Source organism: Lethenteron reissneri, chromosome 59 (genome assembly GCF_015708825.2).
Source record: "Lethenteron reissneri isolate LAM-NWPU_2019-01 chromosome 59, ASM1570882v1, whole genome shotgun sequence".
In the NCBI taxonomy this organism is placed as follows: Eukaryota; Metazoa; Chordata; class Hyperoartia; order Petromyzontiformes; family Petromyzontidae; genus Lethenteron; species Lethenteron reissneri.
The window spans coordinates 6998129-7016805 of record NC_083837.1 but is presented as its reverse complement, the minus strand read 5'-3'; the positions used below and the strand labels follow the sequence as shown (position 1 = coordinate 7016805).

General features: G+C 49.1%; 1 protein-coding gene across 2 annotated transcripts in view; it reads left to right on the top strand.

Annotated features, from left to right (window-relative positions):
- The window catches only part of LOC133357662 (short transient receptor potential channel 7-like), an 85383-nt gene that overhangs the window by 60577 nt on the left and 6129 nt on the right, over positions 1-18677 (top strand). For both annotated transcript variants that reach the window (XM_061575744.1, XM_061575742.1), the window contains exons 9-11: positions 2238-2502; positions 8460-8655; positions 10138-10359. In XM_061575744.1, the coding sequence (XP_061431728.1) occupies positions 2238-2502; positions 8460-8655; positions 10138-10359 (683 nt within the window). The remainder of the gene's footprint in view (positions 1-2237; positions 2503-8459; positions 8656-10137; positions 10360-18677) is intronic.

The following is an 18677-nucleotide window of genomic DNA, read 5'->3' as shown; positions in this document are numbered from 1 at the left end:
TGGAGTGGTGATTGTCAAGACGATTGGAGCGGCGTTTTGCCGCTTTCTCACCGAATGCATTTTCAATCACATCCTAAAGTGGTGTCCTCAGTTTTAAAGTGGCTCTAAGTGCCGAATTTATGACCGGGTGTGTTGTTGTTTTTTTCGTACTTACTTACGAGGTTCCTGCACTGCTCCGCATTTATGCAGGAAAATAATTAATAATTATGTAAAGATTGAAAACAAGGGACCACTTACATATGCGTGCGTCAAACCCTCTGATTGGTGCAGAGAGGCCTCAAAGGGGATTGGCTACGACCAGATAATTAAAACTAATAAGTAGAGCAATTCAAACGTAACAGGCGGAAAACGAGGGTTGACTATCGGTGTGACGATTTACAACTGTTAAGAGAAGGAGGACGACGATTGGCTGAAGGAATTGGGGCTGAGCGAACCTTCCAGAAAGGGGGCTCGAGGGATATTAAAGGGGGATAGCACGAAGGGAAGGGGCAGCTTGGAGAGATGACATTCGAGAATCGAGAACCAAGCCCGAGTCTAGGAATAGTTGTTGGTGTCCACAATAAAGACTCTTAGTAAAGCAAGAACGAGTCTCAGAGTCATTACAATTTTTTTTTATTGTCCTCACAATGAATGCAAGCCGGGCAATTGCAAATGCCAATATCGCACCTTCCTCGCCCATCGCGATTTTGATGTAAGATGATGAAAGATTAATGTGATAACCGCCCGCTAAATTTCTGCCTCCAGGGGGGAAAGTTTGTTGCTGCGACGACGATGACGATGATGGTGGCGGTGACCGACACTTCAATTTCATGCAATTTGTGCAATATTCATGCGCCGTGTGCATATATGCGTGGTCGTGATGATGTATAAATTATTTATGAATCGATGGGGCAGGCTCGTGGTCAGTGCAATAACGGCTGAACCGCTGTGTGTACACAGAGGTGACGTGGCACCGTGGAGCGTACTGCTATTGTTCTAAAACGATGAGTGAGGAATTGCATGCGCGCATCGAATCCGTGCAACGCCATCCAACGCGCGTTGGTCTCTGGAGGTATTTGACGGGCGATTACGACGTGACCTTGTCAGTTGTACGGCGGCCGAGTTGACGAAACGGCAACCCCTTTGATCAATTTGGCCGGTGTTTAATGTGCATCGAAAAGCCCCTCTCAGCGTGAAGCGCGACGTCGGAGCCCCCCTTTCACGAGAGTCGCCGTGACCTCTGCATCGCGGATGGAGCCAGATTCATTCGCACTTTCAAATTTAAGTGAAAGTGACTACTGGTCAGGATCTGTGCTGCCTAAAAGGGGACACTAAAGCCCCGCTTGGCAATCGTCGCACACAGGCACAAGTGCTGCTGCTATCAGGGCTCAACATCTCAAGCGTAAACAACGTAAACATTAATAACCATTGTCATTTTGAGCTTCAAAATCATGGAAATATACCAAAAAAACAGCTTGCGTGGCTGCAAATAAGATGCGATTCATAATTAGTTTATTTCTATAAGTGGGTGCAGATAATATGCGTTTCAAAATTAAGTTTATTTCGGGCTAGATTGGCGTGTAAAAATAGGTTTTACCCCTTCTGGCAATGAAACAGGTGTTAGGATGTTAAAACACCAAACTTAAACCTTTTGCAAGGAATCATGTCTGCATTAACCACACATACTTGTGGTGAACATGCAAAAAAAACATGCTCTGATAGTATAAGCATCGTCTTTCAAATGGATTGGTCCACACCAGAGACAGCTTTTTTTAGAGCCTAGTCTCAAATGGTGTTAGACCAGACGACGCCAAAAGGTGAACAGCACAAAGACAACGTACTATCAGAACATTGCGAACTCGGGGCGAGCAGCTACATCACGGGACCTCCCTTGCCAGTATCAAAGTATAAGAATAGGTTTTACCATTTCTGTCACTAAAACAGGTGTTAAGATGTTAAAACACTGCATTAACCACATATACTTGTGGTGAACATGAAAAATAAATTCTCTGATAGTATCTGCATTGTCTTTTAAACTGTCACGGCACGTCATGGCACGGCTTGGCTTTCTGCAGTGGAATAAAAAATCAATGCCGGCACCTGCGGAGCTATGCTGAGGGCCGATTTGGCATGGCCTGCCCCTCGGCGGCGATGGCGGCGGCTCTGGCTCGCTTGCGTGGTGGGGGAAAAAAATGCGGAAGCTACTTGTCCAACAATTTGACAAGTGTGCGCGCGTGCGCGTCTGTCTACCCCACCAGCTCGGAGCCACTGGCTCCCCTCGGACCCTCAGATCATCTCCGAGGGCCTCTACTCCATCGCCATTGTGCTGAGCTTCTCGCGCATCGCCTACATCCTGCCGGCCAACGAGAGCTTTGGGCCCCTTCAGATCTCCCTGGGCCAGACGGTGAAGGACATCTTCAAGTTCATGGTCATCTTCATCATGGTCTTCCTGGCCTTCATGATCGGCATGTTCAACCTATACTCATACTACCGGGGCGCCAAGGTCAACCGCGCCTTTGTCACGTGAGTCTCTTTGAGGATTTGGGGAGGGTTGGGATGGGAGGGAGGTTCTGGTCAGAGTGGGCCTCGATATCAGAATCTTTCTTTTGTATCCTGATGAGAAATCCAATGAGCTTAGAAGCTCTCGATTTAAAGCTTTCGTGACTGCAGGGATTTATCTTCTTGGTTCTTTCAGTAAAGTCACGTAGAAGGGAAATAATAAAATAAAATAAACATAATAATTGTATTTAATTCAGTTTTATTTTTATTATTTTATTATTTCCCTTCTTCGTTCCTTTATCGAAAGAACCAAGAAGACTTAGAAGATCTATTTCACAGGCGTCCAGCAGTTAGCCTCATTTTGACCCACGGGGCACCCCGAAAGGTCAAAACGCCGAGCGGCCAGCAGCGACGAACAGCAGTCGCAAAAGGTGTCGTCAATAAAGAGTCGACGTTGCTCAAATTGGACGAGGTTCAAATTGGGAGGTCGAACTGGCGACCTCCAGATTGCAAGTCTGCTGTGCCGACTGTTGCTCCACGGCCACGTCTCACGTATCGTGATGAGAATTCCTGAATGTCCGTGCGTACATACGTTGAACTTCTTTCGCACCATACGCAGCCAACTGCACTAAACGGATGTGCGGCGGCAGGACAACAAACTAAACACAAACAGCAGTTGTAACGAAATATGTTTTCAAGCGAGTATAGTGTAGTGTATAGTAGTGTAGTGGATAGTAGTGTATAGTATAGTGTATTGTAGTGTATAGTGTAGTGTATAGCATAGTGTGTGTAGTCTATAGTGCAGTGTATAGTAGTGTAGTGGATAGTAGTGTATAGTATAGTGTATTGTAGTGTATAGTGTAGTGTATAGCATAGTGTGTGTAGTCTATAGTGCAGTGTATAGTAGTGTAGTGGATAGTAGTGTATAGTATAGTGTATTGTAGTGTATAGTGTAGTGTATAGCATAGTGTGTGTAGTCTATAGTGCAGTGTATAGTATAGTACGTATGTTGAACTTCTTTCGCACCATACATTGCCAACCGTGCTCATGGGCGGTGCGGGGGAAGGACAACAAATGAACACAGAAAAAGCAGTTCTAAAGAAATGAGTTTTCAATTTAGTATACTGGTATAGTGTATAGTATTGTATAGTGAAGTGCATAGTGTAGTGTACAGTGCAGTGTCGTGGATAGTGTGGTGTATGATAGTGTAGTGTATAGTGTCGTATGTATGTTCAACTTATTTCGCACCGTATGTTGCCAACTGCGTAAATCGGAGTCGCGGGGGAAGGACAACAAACACAAAAAGCAGCTCTACAGAAATGATTTTTCAATCTACATGATTTAAAGTGCATAGCTCCAGCGGCTTCCTAATATTGGAAGAAAGAGCATTCCAGGCAGCCGCAGAAGCACATCCGAAAGCCAAAACAAGCCGCTGCTGCGAGGATGACCACAGGAGTTCGCGTGATGAACCATCATTGGGCTAATCGAGAGACAAGCATCAGCGTGGCCTCTCCGTGATTATGAAATGCTCGTCCCGTGCGTGTGAGATTTAAGGTGGGGAGCGGCAGTGTAGTGGTTAACGCTACGCTGCGCAATGAATCCGGCACCCCGAGTTCGATTCCCGCTCACGGCCAACACCAGTGACGATTATGTCAACTGGTCCTGGGCCTCCCCTAGGTCGACTTAGCCTCAAATGAGTAACTGGTGGGGTGTGTAAATATCGCCTCTGGGGTCCTGGCCAACCACCCTCTCCTGTTCCGTTCCGGCCCTCATAAGTGCTGCTCGCTAACGGCACTTGCCCCTACAGTCTGTTGAAACTATATGGGTGATCTTTGCCTTGCCTTTGTGAGATTTAAGATGTGGATGTGTGAACAAAAAAACTAATTTCTGCAATGAGTGCGGTTCCCTCCGAGGGCACATTCATTATTTGCAACTCAGGGCCTACGGCAATGACTGCACTAAACTTCCACAGTAACTGGATGGCATTGCGACCAATTTGTTTTGCTTGCAGGAAGCTTTGATAAAGTCTGCCATCAAGTCCGCGGAGGGTTGCGGCAATTTTGTATTTCTCAGTACCGCTTTGTAATTTCCTCACAATGTTTTGCATGGTTTAAAAAAATCTAACATTAAGCTCCGTCTGTGACCCATTTTCTCGCCAAAATGGTGGCACAAACGATCTCAAAGTGGCTACATTACAATTCCCCCAATGCATCATATCGTGGAGAGTTCTCAAAAGTATAAACGGTTAAATAAGATTTTTTTTCTATGGATTACGTAATAAATCAAATTTTGCAAAATTGGTCGACATATTTTCATTGCATAATTAAAATTCACTTTCTTTTAATATGAATATTAATCCACCAATGGGTGGAGGCTACACCAAGCCATGTCTTTCATGGCTTTTTTTGGGGCCATGCTTCACCACGCTGGTCAGTGCGGCTCAGCGAAGGTTGTTGAACTCGGATTACCGGATTCGTAGCGCCACAGCAACCGCTGTACCACAATTTAAAAATAGGTAACTTTATTCAACCTTTAAAGTCTTCATCACATTTTTAATAATCCTTTTGTGTTTCTCCAACGGCCACATTTATTGTGTTGTTGTCCTTTCCCCGCAACTCCCATTAGCACGGTTGGCTAAGTACAGTGCGAACGAAGTTCAACATACACACTACCCATAGACTCAACACTGCCCATAGACTCAACACTACCCATAGACTCAACAGTACCCATAGACTCAACACTACCCATAGACTAACACTGCCCATAGACTAACACTGCCCATAGACTCAACACTACCCATAGACTCAACACTACCCATAGACTCAACACTGCACATAGACTCAACACTGCACATAGACTCAACACTACCCATAGACTCAACACTACCCATAGACTCAACACTGCACATAGACTCAACACTGCCCATAGACTCAACACTACCCATAGACTCAACACTACCCATAGACTAACACTGCCCATAGACTCAACACTACCCATAGACTCAACACTACCCATAGACTCAACACTGCACATAGACTCAACACTGCACATAGACTCAACACTGCCCATAGACTAACACTGCCCATAGACTCAACACTACCCATAGACTCAACACTGCACATAGACTCAACACTGCACATAGACTCAACACTGCCCATAGACTAACACTGCCCATAGACTCAACACTACCCATAGACTCAACACTACCCATAGACTCAACACTGCACATAGACTCAACACTGCCCATAGACTCAACACTACCCATAGACTCAACACAGCCCATAGACTAACACTACTCGTAGACTAACACTACTCGTAGTCTCAACACTACCCATAGACTCAACACTGCACATAGACTCAACACTGCCCATAGACTCAACACTACCCATAGACTCAACACAGCCCATAGACTAACACTACTCGTAGACTAACACTACTCGTAGTCTCAACACTACCCATAGACTCAACACTGCCCATAGACTCAACACTGCCCATAGACTCAACACTGCCCATAGACTCAACACTGCCCATAGACTCAACACTGCCCATAGACTAACACTACTCGTAGTCTCAACACTACCCATAGACTCAACACTGCCCATAGACTCAACACTGCCCATAGACTCAACACTGCCCATAGACTCAACACTACCCATAGACTCAACACTGCCCATAGACTCAACACTACCCATAGACTCAACACAGCCCATAGACTCAACACTACCCATAGACTCAACACTGCCCATAGACTCAACACTGCCCATAGACTCAACACTGCCCATAGACTCAACACTACCCATAGACTCAACACAGCCCATAGACTAACACTACTCGTAGACTCACACTACCCATAGTCTCAACACTGCACATAGACTCAACACTGCCCATAGACTCAACACTACCCACAGACTCAACACTGCCCATAGACTAACACTACTCGTAGACTCACACTACCCATAGTCTCAACACTGCACATAGACTCAACACTGCCCATAGACTCAACACTACCCATAGACTCAACACAGCCCATAGACTAACACTACTCGTAGACTCACACTACCCATAGTCTCAACACTGCACATAGACTCAACACTGCCCATAGACTCAACACTACCCATAGACTCAACACTGCCCATAGACTAACACTACTCGTAGACTCACACTACCCATAGACTCAACACTGCACATAGACTCAACACTGCCCATAGACTCAACACTACCCATAGACTCAACACAGCCCATAGACTAACACTACTCGTAGACTCACACTACCCATAGTCTCAACACTGCACATAGACTCAACACTGCCCATAGACTCAACACTACCCATAGACTCAACACAGCCCATAGACTAACACTACTCGTAGACTCACACTACCCATAGTCTCAACACTGCACATAGACTCAACACTGCCCATAGACTCAACACTACCCATAGACTCAACACAGCCCATAGACTAACACTACTCGTAGACTCACACTACCCATAGTCTCAACACTGCACATAGACTCAACACTGCCCATAGACTCAACACTCCCCATAGACTCAACACTGCCCATAGACTCAACACTGCCCATAGACTCAACACTACCCATAGACTCAACACAGCCCATAGACTAACACTACTCCTAGACTCACACTACCCATAGTCTCAACACTACCCATAGACTCAACACTGCCCATCGACTAACGATACCCATAGACTCAGCACTGCCCATAGACTCAACACTGCCCATAGACTCAACACTACCCATAGGCTCAACACTACCCATAGGCTCAACACTGCCCATAGACTCAACACTACCCATAGACTCAACACTACCCATAGACTCAATACTACCCATAGACTAACACTGCACCTCCGATGAGCGGGGTTGGCTACGTACGGTGTGAAGGAAGTTCAAGGTATATATACACACAAATTACCCGCAATGCAGCCCACCTCATCCAAATATCAGAAGCGAAGGAGAGTTGAGCCTGGCGGGTGCTTGGATGAACAACCACGATGCATTATAGGCTGCTGGGCTCTGTGGAAGGCAATGCAATTGACCAGACCTCAGGCCGGTTAAATCAAGGCCCTCTAGGCTGGTTTATTGGCTAAATGTATGTATGTAATCTTGAACTTCGTTTGCACCGTACATAGCCAACCGTGCTGTGAGGAGAACCGTGCTCAATCAAGGACATTTAACCGAGGCATATTTATGTTGATAAACTGACAACCATGTACTTATATACTTTATTTGGTTTTATCTCGTGACTTGCTTATCTTTCCTTTACTTTGTACCCCTATGGTGTTTTTATATTGTTTGTTGTAACTTACTGACCCGCCCCTTACTGGACATCGGTAGAAAAGAGCTTTGTATTTCAACGGATTCTTCCAGGCGAAATAAAAAAATCTGAATGATTCTGAAGACCACGTGACCACCATGCATCAGCACCACGCGACCACGGCTGTGGGTCTACGTAGTGACCATCAGTGGGCATTGCAATGAAACCCATGGTTTATTATTTTCTCATTATTACACCCGCGCCACTGATATACAGGAGGTCGTGGATTCGATCCTGCGGTGTCTTCCTCTCCCCCTTGGTCGCGTGGATTTTTTTCTCCGGGTCCTCCGGGTTTTCCCTCCACATTTAGAATCGACATCACGCGTTTAAGAGTATTTGGCTGCTATAAATGTCCACGTTTTAAGCCGCTTCGCTTAGCCATAATTTGTGACGGCCAGGTCGCTTATGAAAACGAGCTGTATATAGCTCAGCGGGCCATGCGTGTGGTAGTTTTATTTTATCTATGCATCCCATGTGGTTAAGTGGCAGGAGGTCTCTCGTCCAGCCGTGTATTGACCGTATCGTATCAGACTCCGTGCCCCATGCTGCTGCAATTCCCTTGGCCCCCCGGGAATTGTTGACGTTTATCCCCCCCCCCCCCTTTTACCCCTCCCCCCACCACCGATCATTTGCGCCGCACCAACACGCGCAGAGTTGAGGAAAGCTTCAAGACCCTCTTCTGGTCGATCTTCGGCCTCTCCGAGGTGGCTTCGGTCGTCATCAACTACAACCACAAGTTCATCGAGAACATCGGCTACATCCTCTACGGGGTCTACAACGTCACCATGGTGGTGGTGCTGCTCAACATGCTCATCGCCATGATCAACAGCTCCTACCAGGAGATCGAGGTGAGGAATGTGGGGGGCGGACAATGTTGCTTCCCATAATAGAGGATTTTTTTTTGGGTTAGATCGCGTAAATATATTAATGTGTCGTTAAAACCCGCCACCACCCGACACAGAACGTGCCAATTCGTCACTAGTACAGCACACCGGTGTGTTGGAGAGCCAAGCCTCAACATTTACAACCTTACTAGTTGGCTGTGTCGGGTGGTGGTGGGTTGTAACGACACATTTAGATATTTACGCGATCTAACCCAAAAACAACTCCTCTATTATGGGCGATATTGGTCGCGAAAGCCTACGTGTTAAATGTTGCCTTCACGTCAACAAAATATATATAAAGAGAGCTTGTAGTTGTTAAATTAAGATGTAAAATCGATCACCGATTATCCGGTGGAGCGATTATCCGGCTTCCAACTTTATCCGGCGGTCCCGGGCCGATCCGGTGAAACCGACAACAAACCGCTCCAAAGGCTGTAACCTAGTCCGGCAATCGGCACCGTGTGTGTGACAAAAAAAAAGGAGCTGCGCTTGATTTCAGCGTCAGATAGTATATACGGTACATTATACACTACATACACCTTGAACAATGACAATACTACACGTGTCTACATCTTTCATGACTTATAACGACGGTGATAAAAACAATACAGACGGTGAGATCTGGCAAAAAAGTGCGTTGTGTTATTCGGCGTTCGCCGGAGCACCGCTCTCAAGGCTGCATCAGTCCGGCGATCATCAAACTCGAGTGGTTGTGTTGAAACAAGAGCCTAGCGGCACTACATACATCACACCCCATGATGCGGAGTCTTCGAGATCGGAGTGGTAAGTATGGTACAGTAAATAGTCACTCTTCACAATAGGATATTTATTTGTCTGTTTATTTATTGACATTTTTATATTGTAAACAAATTGAAAACACATACAAACAGCACCTAAAACATAACGCCTTTTAAGAACGTGCAGAAAGCCACCAGATAATCGATGATCTCCTGTATATAACACAATCGTCAGCCAGAGGGCAATGCAGCAAGAGCCCATTGTTGCACTGCACGGTAATCATTCCGGTTTATGTCGCGGATGCCTTCCTAAACGGTGCGACGAATGTATGTCTGTACGGATGTTGAACTTCTTTCGCACCGTACTTAGCCAACCATGCTATCTGGAGGTAAGGCCCACTGAGCTACGTAGATATTTTTCAGAAGCGACCTGGCTATCACAGAGAGACTCATTGACTCGCCTCAAATGAGTACCTGGTGCGGAGTGTAAAAACATCACCACTGGGGAGACAAAGGCGGCCGGGCTTGGTGCTGGCCAACCCACCCCCTCGTGTGCCACAGTGCCGGCCTTCATAGGTGCTGCGACTCGCTAACAGCACTTGCCCCAACAGTCTGTCACAGGCTGCGCCGGGGATATTTGTCTGTGTGCGTCTAAAAAAATATGTATTTGACAGTCGTTCTCATGCCGAAAAAAATACTTCACCGGCAGGACGATTCGGACGTGGAGTGGAAGTTCGCTCGCGCCAAGCTCTGGATCTCGTACTTCGAGCAGGGCCGCACGTTGCCCGTGCCCTTCAACCTCGTGCCCAGCCCCAAGTCGGCCGTGCAGCTTCTGTTGGCAGCGGTGCGCGCCCTCGGCCGCCTGTGCCGCTGGCGCGAGCACAAGGGCAAGCTGGACGTGGAGATGGACATGCTGGACGTCAAGGCCAAGGTGCGTTCGCTCGCGCCGCGCGAACATACCGCGTGCGCACGCCAGCTCTTCCCGGGTTGTGGATCGTGGACACGTGCCGGTGGCCGTGAGGCCATGAGGAGTGCTCAGTGGAACTGGAGCAGATACATCGGTTTTGTTTTGTACGCGTGCACGTTGAAATCCTTTCCAACGGTGCCTATTGGTAGTGCAGAGGGAAGGACAACATACGAAACAAAACAACAAAAAACAGTTCTAAAGAAATTAATTTGTCAATCTCGATTATTTAAAAGTGCATAGCTCCCAGTGGCTTCCTAATGTCAGAAGGAAGAGCGTTCCAGACGGCCGCAGAAGCGTATCTGAAAGCGCAGCGATTCGGTTACTGTCTTTGTTCAACCGCCGGCCAAAAGCCCCCACTGCGAGGATGACTGGAGCCCACGTGATGGTAATTTATGCTCCTTGACGAGATCAGCAAATGTATTGCTGCTCGTTTGTGGCAAGCACTTTGTGTGTGATGATTGCGACCTTACAATGTGTTTGTTCGGCAACCGGAAGCCAATGCAGCTCGGCAAGCACTGGACGGACACGGTCGTATCTTGCAGTATCCATCACGACAAGTGGCAAAGATTGTTCTACACGCTGCAGCTTGCTAAGGTTTTTTCCAGCTGTCCCGTAGAGTAGTGAATTGCAATATGTGGGGTGGCAGCGGAGAGTTTTCCAAATGCTCATTAATCATTTATGACGTGAGGATGTTTTGAGGGTTGCCAAGGTTGCGCGTGTCCAGAGAGATCGGGAAACCGCTGCAAAATTGGCATGCAATCGCTCAAAATGAAGTCCTTAATTTCAGCTGGAAAAGGTCCGGAAGACTGTGCCGGGAATTATTTTGGCACGCCGCATCCACCTGGCAGGCTTATAGAAATGAAGATTACAGCAATGGAGGGTACAAATAACAAAGGCTTAAATTTTGGAAAGGCATAATCTGTGCTCAGCGGTAGTGCCCTTAGGTAATAATCCCTTACTGCAAGCGAGCAAGCCTCGGAGCATTTCAGAATATACTGAGAGAGGAAAAAAAATTAATCCTTGGAGCGTTACAGAAAATGTTCAGAGCCAAATTAATCCCTGGTGACAGGGAAATATTGAGGGCTGGAATAATGTAGGAGCTTTCAGGGCTGTAGGCCATGGTCATGGATTCTGAGGGAGCTACCAAATGTATACAGAAATATTAAAACATTAATAATCATTGAAATGTAATACTGGAGCACAGAGTGGTCTCCGGTTTACGATGGTCAGATTTGCGACAATCCACATACAGTATTACGTTTATACTACTAAACTATCCGACATGATTCCCAAACGTAAATTCATTCCGCATTCCGGTTTTCCGACGTCTCCCGGCGTTTCCGAGCCTTTAGTTATTCTCGAGTTGTTTTGTGTGGACGACTTTTACCTCTTCATAAACCCCGCTAAATAAAAACGGCTGATAAATACGAAAAAGAAGAGAAAAAAGACACACCGGCAAGTGACGTCTCTCCTGTTTCGACCGTCTATGGCAATGTCGTTATTCTTAACCTGGGGTGCACGCACCCCCTGGGAGTGCGAGATGCCCGTTCTGGGGGTGCGAGACGCAGCCAGATTTTTTTCTCGAAGGTAAATCATCGAAAACACAAATTAAGCATGGGCACGTAAGTACAACTACTTTGTTTCATCAAACCCTGTGTATTTCTTAATATTATACTTTTTTTTTACGATTGAGAACCAAAGGGATGCAAGGCTGCAGTAACGGTTAAGAACCGCTGGTCTATCAGAAAACAGAGGTCCTGATTTACGACAATTGTAATGCGGTTGTAAACGGCCCTTCTGAGGTGCCGTCAGGGGGGGAGGAGTTAGGTCACGTGGGGGGCAGAGGGGTTGAGTATAGAAGGAGGGGAACCGGAAGAGCAAGAGGAGTGACGGGGAACCAGGAACAGAGGAAGGCCACGAAGGGCGAAGCGGGGTGTGGTGAGATCGCCACGAACACGGGGGGAGCGAGGATCGGCACCGTTGGCCAGCGGTGACCGACCCGAAGCAGCGAGGAGGCTGCAGTCAGCAGCGGGGCTGCACAGAGAGGGTGGGCAGCGGGTCTGCATACAGTGACAGCCAGAGGGTCTGCACATAGGGGTAGAAGCGGGAGTCTGCATAGGGGTAGCAGCGAGTCTGCAGGGAGGAGGTTACAGTAGATGAAGCAGAGAGTCAGAGGGGAGAGGAAGCTATAATAGCAGTGAATAGCCGGGGGCTACAAATACAGGAGTTATAACAGAGTGCCGTGTGGGTAAAGACGTGAACCTGAATAAAGACACGAAGACAGAAAGAAGTGTTCGAGTCCTTTTATTACACTGGAGTCAGAAGTGAAACGGCATGGCGAAACAACTGAGGAAGAAGAATATCCCATCTCCGGCGTCGGCTTCATCATCGGACGACGACGATCTTCCTCCTGAGGTCGGCTTCACTTCGGCGGAGGGAGAGATCCGTGAGGGCCCGGGTGTGGAGGAGGTTGCCGCTGCGTCCGACCCATCTGCGTTGAAGGACGAAGATTTAAGATGGACCCGGATGGCGGAGCAACTGGCGACCCTAAAAACCGTCATCACGGAGTTGTGTGACCTTGTCACGCCAAGGGCGGCGTTGGAAGGTGATGGTGGTGATCGGCAGGAGCCCGGGTCGTCTTCGATGGCGCCGCCATCGGCCACGCGGCGTGAAGACGCCATCTTGGGCGTGGCGCACCACGGAAGGCGGGAAGCCGCCATTTTGGGGCCGCCACGAGGATCGTCCGCCATCTTGGCGACACCGCGTTGCGACGCCTTGCTGAACTTGCCGCCGGAAGAGTCGGTGACGGACGGAAGCAAGCCAAGGAGCCGCAGTCGTCACCTTACAACTGTTAAGGAGTTCTCCATCGGGGGCGATTGGAGTGCGTTCGCTTGTCGATTTTTGGCGGCGGTACGAACGGCAAGGTGGACGGACGCCGAGGCGCTGGAGGTGCTTCCGACTCTCCTTGACGATGAGTCTGTTCGTTTTTTTCGCTCTATAAAAGCTGCGAAGAAGAAAACATTGCGTGGAGTGTTCGACGAAATGGCGGACGCGTACGAGCCACCGGATGACGCCCATCGCCGCTTCGTGCAGCGGCAACGCGCACCGGAGGAGTCGCCTGTAGCGTACAGGGGCGCCGTGCTGGAACTCGCGATGGCCGCTTACCCGGAGACGGAGCCTGACCTGCTGGAACCTCTCATCTTGGGGAAGATGTTGGAGTTATCCCGGGATCTGGGCATTCCTATGCCGGCGTGCGGTCACGAGAAACTCACGTCCCGGACCGTGGCCAAGTGTTTGGACGCTCAGTTCAATCTCCGCCGCTGGAAACAAGTCACGGCGTGGACGGGCGGTCCTGTCGTCGATGGGGGGGCCGTAGGGTGGGACCCTACAAAGGCCGTGTACGTGCCGGATGCGACCGGCCCAAAGGAGCTGTCGGCCGCCTCCACTCCGTGGCCGGCTCGAAGCGGGCCGGGGCCGCGGGCTCCGCCGCCGGCGCGGCCACGTCGGGACGGGGGGCCTGCTGCGCGCCGACCCGACGTCGACTGTTTCCGCTGCGGCCGTCGGGGCCACTATGCCAGGGACTGCTGGGCCCGGGTTCCGGGGCCGCCCCAGCAGGAGGCCTCGATCGCGGACGCCCCAAAGAAAGACCCTCCGGCACAGACAAGCCGGCCGTGACACCGCAGGGAGGAGGACCTTCCGCTTGTGGGACGCCGACCGGAGCCGCAGAACCCACGGGACCTGCAGCTCTTCCTATCCCTCCGCGGACGCGAGTACGGGATGTTTCTGGACGCGAGCGGGACAGTGGCGGGCCTCCAATGGCGACGGAAGAACTTGCGCCCGTCGCCCCTAAAACCCTTCCACGTTCCCGCTCGGCGGGTGGGTCGCCGACCGTCCGGGACGGCCCGGCTACCCGTACTCGCTCGAAATCCCTCACGTTTCGTTAGATTGTGTTGTGTTGTGTTATTGTTATAATGTTCTTCAATGCTTCGTGTCTTTTTGCGTGTTGGCCCTTTACACCCGCATTGCTTTTCAGGTTGCAATTCAGCCGAGGTCGGCTGGATTTTCTTTAGGGGGGAGGGTGATGTAATGCGGTTGTAAACGGCCCTTCTGAGGTGCCGTCAGGGGGGGAGGAGTTAGGTCACGTGGGGGGCAGAGGGGTTGAGTATAGAAGGAGGGGAACCGGAAGAGCAAGAGGAGTGACGGGGAACCAGGAACAGAGGAAGGCCACGAAGGGCGAAGCGGGGTGTGGTGAGATCGCCACGAACACGGGGGGAGCGAGGATCGGCACCGTTGGCCAGCGGTGACCGACCCGAAGCAGCGAGGAGGCTGCAGTCAGCAGCGGGGCTGCACAGAGAGGGTGGGCAGCGGGTCTGCATACAGTGACAGCCAGAGGGTCTGCACATAGGGGTAGAAGCGGGAGTCTGCATAGGGGTAGCAGCGAGTCTGCAGGGAGGAGGTTACAGTAGATGAAGCAGAGAGTCAGAGGGGAGAGGAAGCTATAATAGCAGTGAATAGCCGGGGGCTACAAATACAGGAGTTATAACAGAGTGCCGTGTGGGTAAAGACGTGAACCTGAATAAAGACACGAAGACAGAAAGAAGTGTTCGAGTCCTTTTATTACACAATGAAGGGGTTTCCAGGATCGCATTGCGACGTCGTAAACAGCAGGGACCGCTTGCTCTACGATACATCCGACCGCTAATTTGGCAATTGGAGACGCAGCATTTTTAATAGCATCAGTGGTGCCCTGAATCTCCCACCCTCACAACACCGCTGTGAACCCCAAGTTAATAGTTATTTGGATGTTATTTTGTGCAGATGTGCACGCATGTTTGTTTGGCTACAGCTGTGTATCATGTGTGCATGATTTTTCGTGCACAGGTGTGTGTGTATATGTGCATAGAGTTGGCCTTAAGAGATGATCGCTCACAACACATTAACTTATTTCTTTCGAACTGCATTTTGTGTGTAGTTTGTTGTCTTTCGCCCGCACCACCGATTAGCATGGTTGGATATGTACGGTGTGAAAGAAGTTCAAAATACTTCAGAATCAGAATATTTATTGATATTGGAAAAATCCGACGAGTTATAATGCTTTTTTTTCCACAGATGTCCAGTAGGGGCGGATCAGAACATTACAACAACAAATACAATACAAAAACACGATAGGAGTGCAAAGTATAGGAAAGATAAACAAATCACTTCAGATATATCTTGTTTAATCTTAAAAGGTAAAGCCAACTGAGATATTGGCTTATTTTTTCAGAAACCACCTGGCCATCACAAACGATAACTCAACAAAGTGGCCCATCACGTATAGCAGCAAAATAATCTGAGCAACATGAACAGATGTTTTTTTCTCTAAATACGCTTACTCAACGCGCGTGAGTTTCAGATTCCAAAGAACACAGGATGAGATGTTACTATCCTTTGTGCAAGCACTTCCAAGAGTTCATGAACAGTGAGCCTGGTGAAATTTGGGGAGCGCATCGTCAGTAGTGAACCTTTGGTTCCTAGGGTGTTTCGGCCTTTCATACTATACACCCTCCCCAAAGGCGGCCAGCGACAGGGTGATCAATCCTACGCTTGCGTCCCATTCCCAATTAGTCATAGGAGTTGCCTTGTTGTTGATAGCCAACATCCCATGGGACTATGCATGGCAGGGGCGTCCTCCTCCCTGAGTCAAGCATTGTTGACTGCATACCTCCTGGCCCTCTCACTTTGGGGCCCAGCTGGGGTCTTTCCTCTTCATCCAGAGCCACTGACTGCTGCCTTCTGCCACCTCCGATACAGCTCTGATTGCTGAACGCTGGCTCTGGCCCTTAATTCCCAGGTCTCTAAGCAGTCTGGTTGTAGATGTTGCCACAAAACCTCTGCAGCCCACCTCCACTGGTCGGACTTCTGTGTTCCAGCCATGATGCCGTGCTTCGGCAGCTAGATCGGCATAGCGCAGATGTTTTCGCTCATAAGCCTCATCTACTGAGTCCTCCCAGGGTACTGTGAGCTCAATGATGAAGACCTTCTTGAGCGAACGGGACCAGAGCACCATGTCAGGTCTTAGGGTGGTGGTTGTGATCTCCGGAGGAAACACAAGTTGCCGGCCAATGTCAGCTAGCATTTTCCAGTCGCGGGCCAAGTGCAGCTGGTCTCGCTCTATTGGTGTAGAGCCGCTCTTCGGTGGTTTAGCCCCTTCGCGGACAAAGGTCGTCCGTAAGGGGTGTGATGCTGCTGGGGGTGGTAGGGAGTTGGTGGCAGCTCGCTTGTCCTCCAGGGCGGACGCAAGGTTTTTAAGGACTTGGTTGTGACGCCAAGTGTAGCGTCCTTGGGTGAGGCTTGTTTTACACCCTGTGAGAATGTGCCTGAGGTTGGCTGGCATGGAACAGAGGGCACAGTCCGGATCTTCACCATACCATTGGTGAAGATTAACTGGTGTTGGAAGGACGTCATATGTTGCTCTGATGGAAAAGCTCAACCGCCTCGCTTCCATGGCCCACAGATCCGTCCAGCTGATCTTCCTCTTCTCCACACTGTCCCATCGAGTCCACTGTCCCTGTTTGGCAAGAGAGACTGCCTTGGCCCACCTTGCAGCCTCCTCCTGATGGCATACTTCCTGCACTACCATCTTCCGCCGCTCTGGTGCAGTGGCCTTACTCCAAGTAGCACGGCTAGTTAGCCCAAGGCCTCCTCTCCCTTGCTGAACATGACCCACACTGTCTGAGGGCTGCTGTTGCTGTTGCCTCCTGGACTGCTTTTCCTGGCCTCCATTTGCGCCCAAGGTCAGCGCGTTGTTGCTCACCACTGGGTCTCGAGATTCATTCAGTGTCATCTGGAGCCTGGTTTTTGCACACTTGAATTCCTCGGTTAGACTGGTGAGGGGCAGCTTGAGGACACCATCTCCATAGAGGCCTATGGTGGTAAGGCATCGTGGAACTCCGAGCCACTTCTTTAAGTAGCTCGTGACTCCTCTTTCCATCTTCTCCACTATTGAGATTGGAACCTCATACACTGCTAGGGGCCACAACACCCGGGGTAGGAGACCAAACTGCAGACACCAGGCCTTTAACTTTCCAGGTAACTGGGTGTTGTCGATGGACTGTAGGCTACTACTGATGTCTTTGCGCAGCTGTTGCACCTGGTCTTTGTCCTTCAGGCTTGCATTATACCACCTTCCAAGGCTTTTTACCGGCTGCTCAGACACTGTTGGTATTTGGTCATCTCCGATGAAGAATTTCAGGTCACAGAGTACTCCCTTCACAATCGAGATGCTGCGTGACTTGGATGGTTTAATCTTCATACGGGCCCAGCTGATGTTCTCCTCGAGTTTTCTGAGCAGTCTCCTGGTGCATGGGACAGTGGTGGTCAATGTTGTAATGTCGTCCATGTAGGCTCTGAGTGGAGAGAGGCGAAAACCAGAGTCGACTCACTGTCCACCAGCAACCCATTTTGAGGATCTGATGATAACCTCCATTGCCATTATGAATGCCAATGGAGAAATGGTACATCCCGCCATTATACCTACATTCAGGCATTGCCATGAGGTGGTGAACTCTGAGGTGGTGAAGCAAAACTGCAGATCCTGAAAGTACGACTTCACCAGGGTTGTGATGGTGTCCGGTATAAATGTACTCGAAGTGTACGTGAGTAAATTCTGATCCGAATGAGAGTTATTATCTCTCGCTCTCTCTCGAGCTGCTCAATTACTGGTGATTTCATTTGACGAGGGGTATAAAGGGTGAACCTGTGGGCAGGGACGCGGTTCCATTCCAAACCGGCCCACGGCCTCATGAAGCCCAACACTGCAGAACAGCCCGCATATGTATTTATGTACAGGCACTCCTCTACTAACAAACAAGTTCGGTTCCAAAGGTCTGTTTGTAAGTCGATTTTTTGCAAGTCAACTTTACTCCTGTCGATTCCTAACGTGTTGTACGGCATGTGCACTATACACGGGGAATGGCTTCAAAAATTGTCGAATCTCCTGTAGATGCCGTTGGTTCTTCAGGTTCTGCAGATGTAGATGCAACCATTGCCATCTATTGCGCGGTGGTTGAACTTACGATTCTCGGTCCGAACAGCTGCAACTGGACATACGGAACAGGTTTGTTCGTATCTCTGAAAGTTCTTAAGTCTAATGTTCGTAAGTAGAGGAGTCCCTGTATTCAAAATAGAAGTTTTTAGGGGGTTAGATCGCGTAAATAAACATGTGTCGTTTGAACTGAACTATTTGAAATTTTTATTTTATTTTACCAGGTAAGGCCCCGCTCAACTTTGTAATTCTTTTT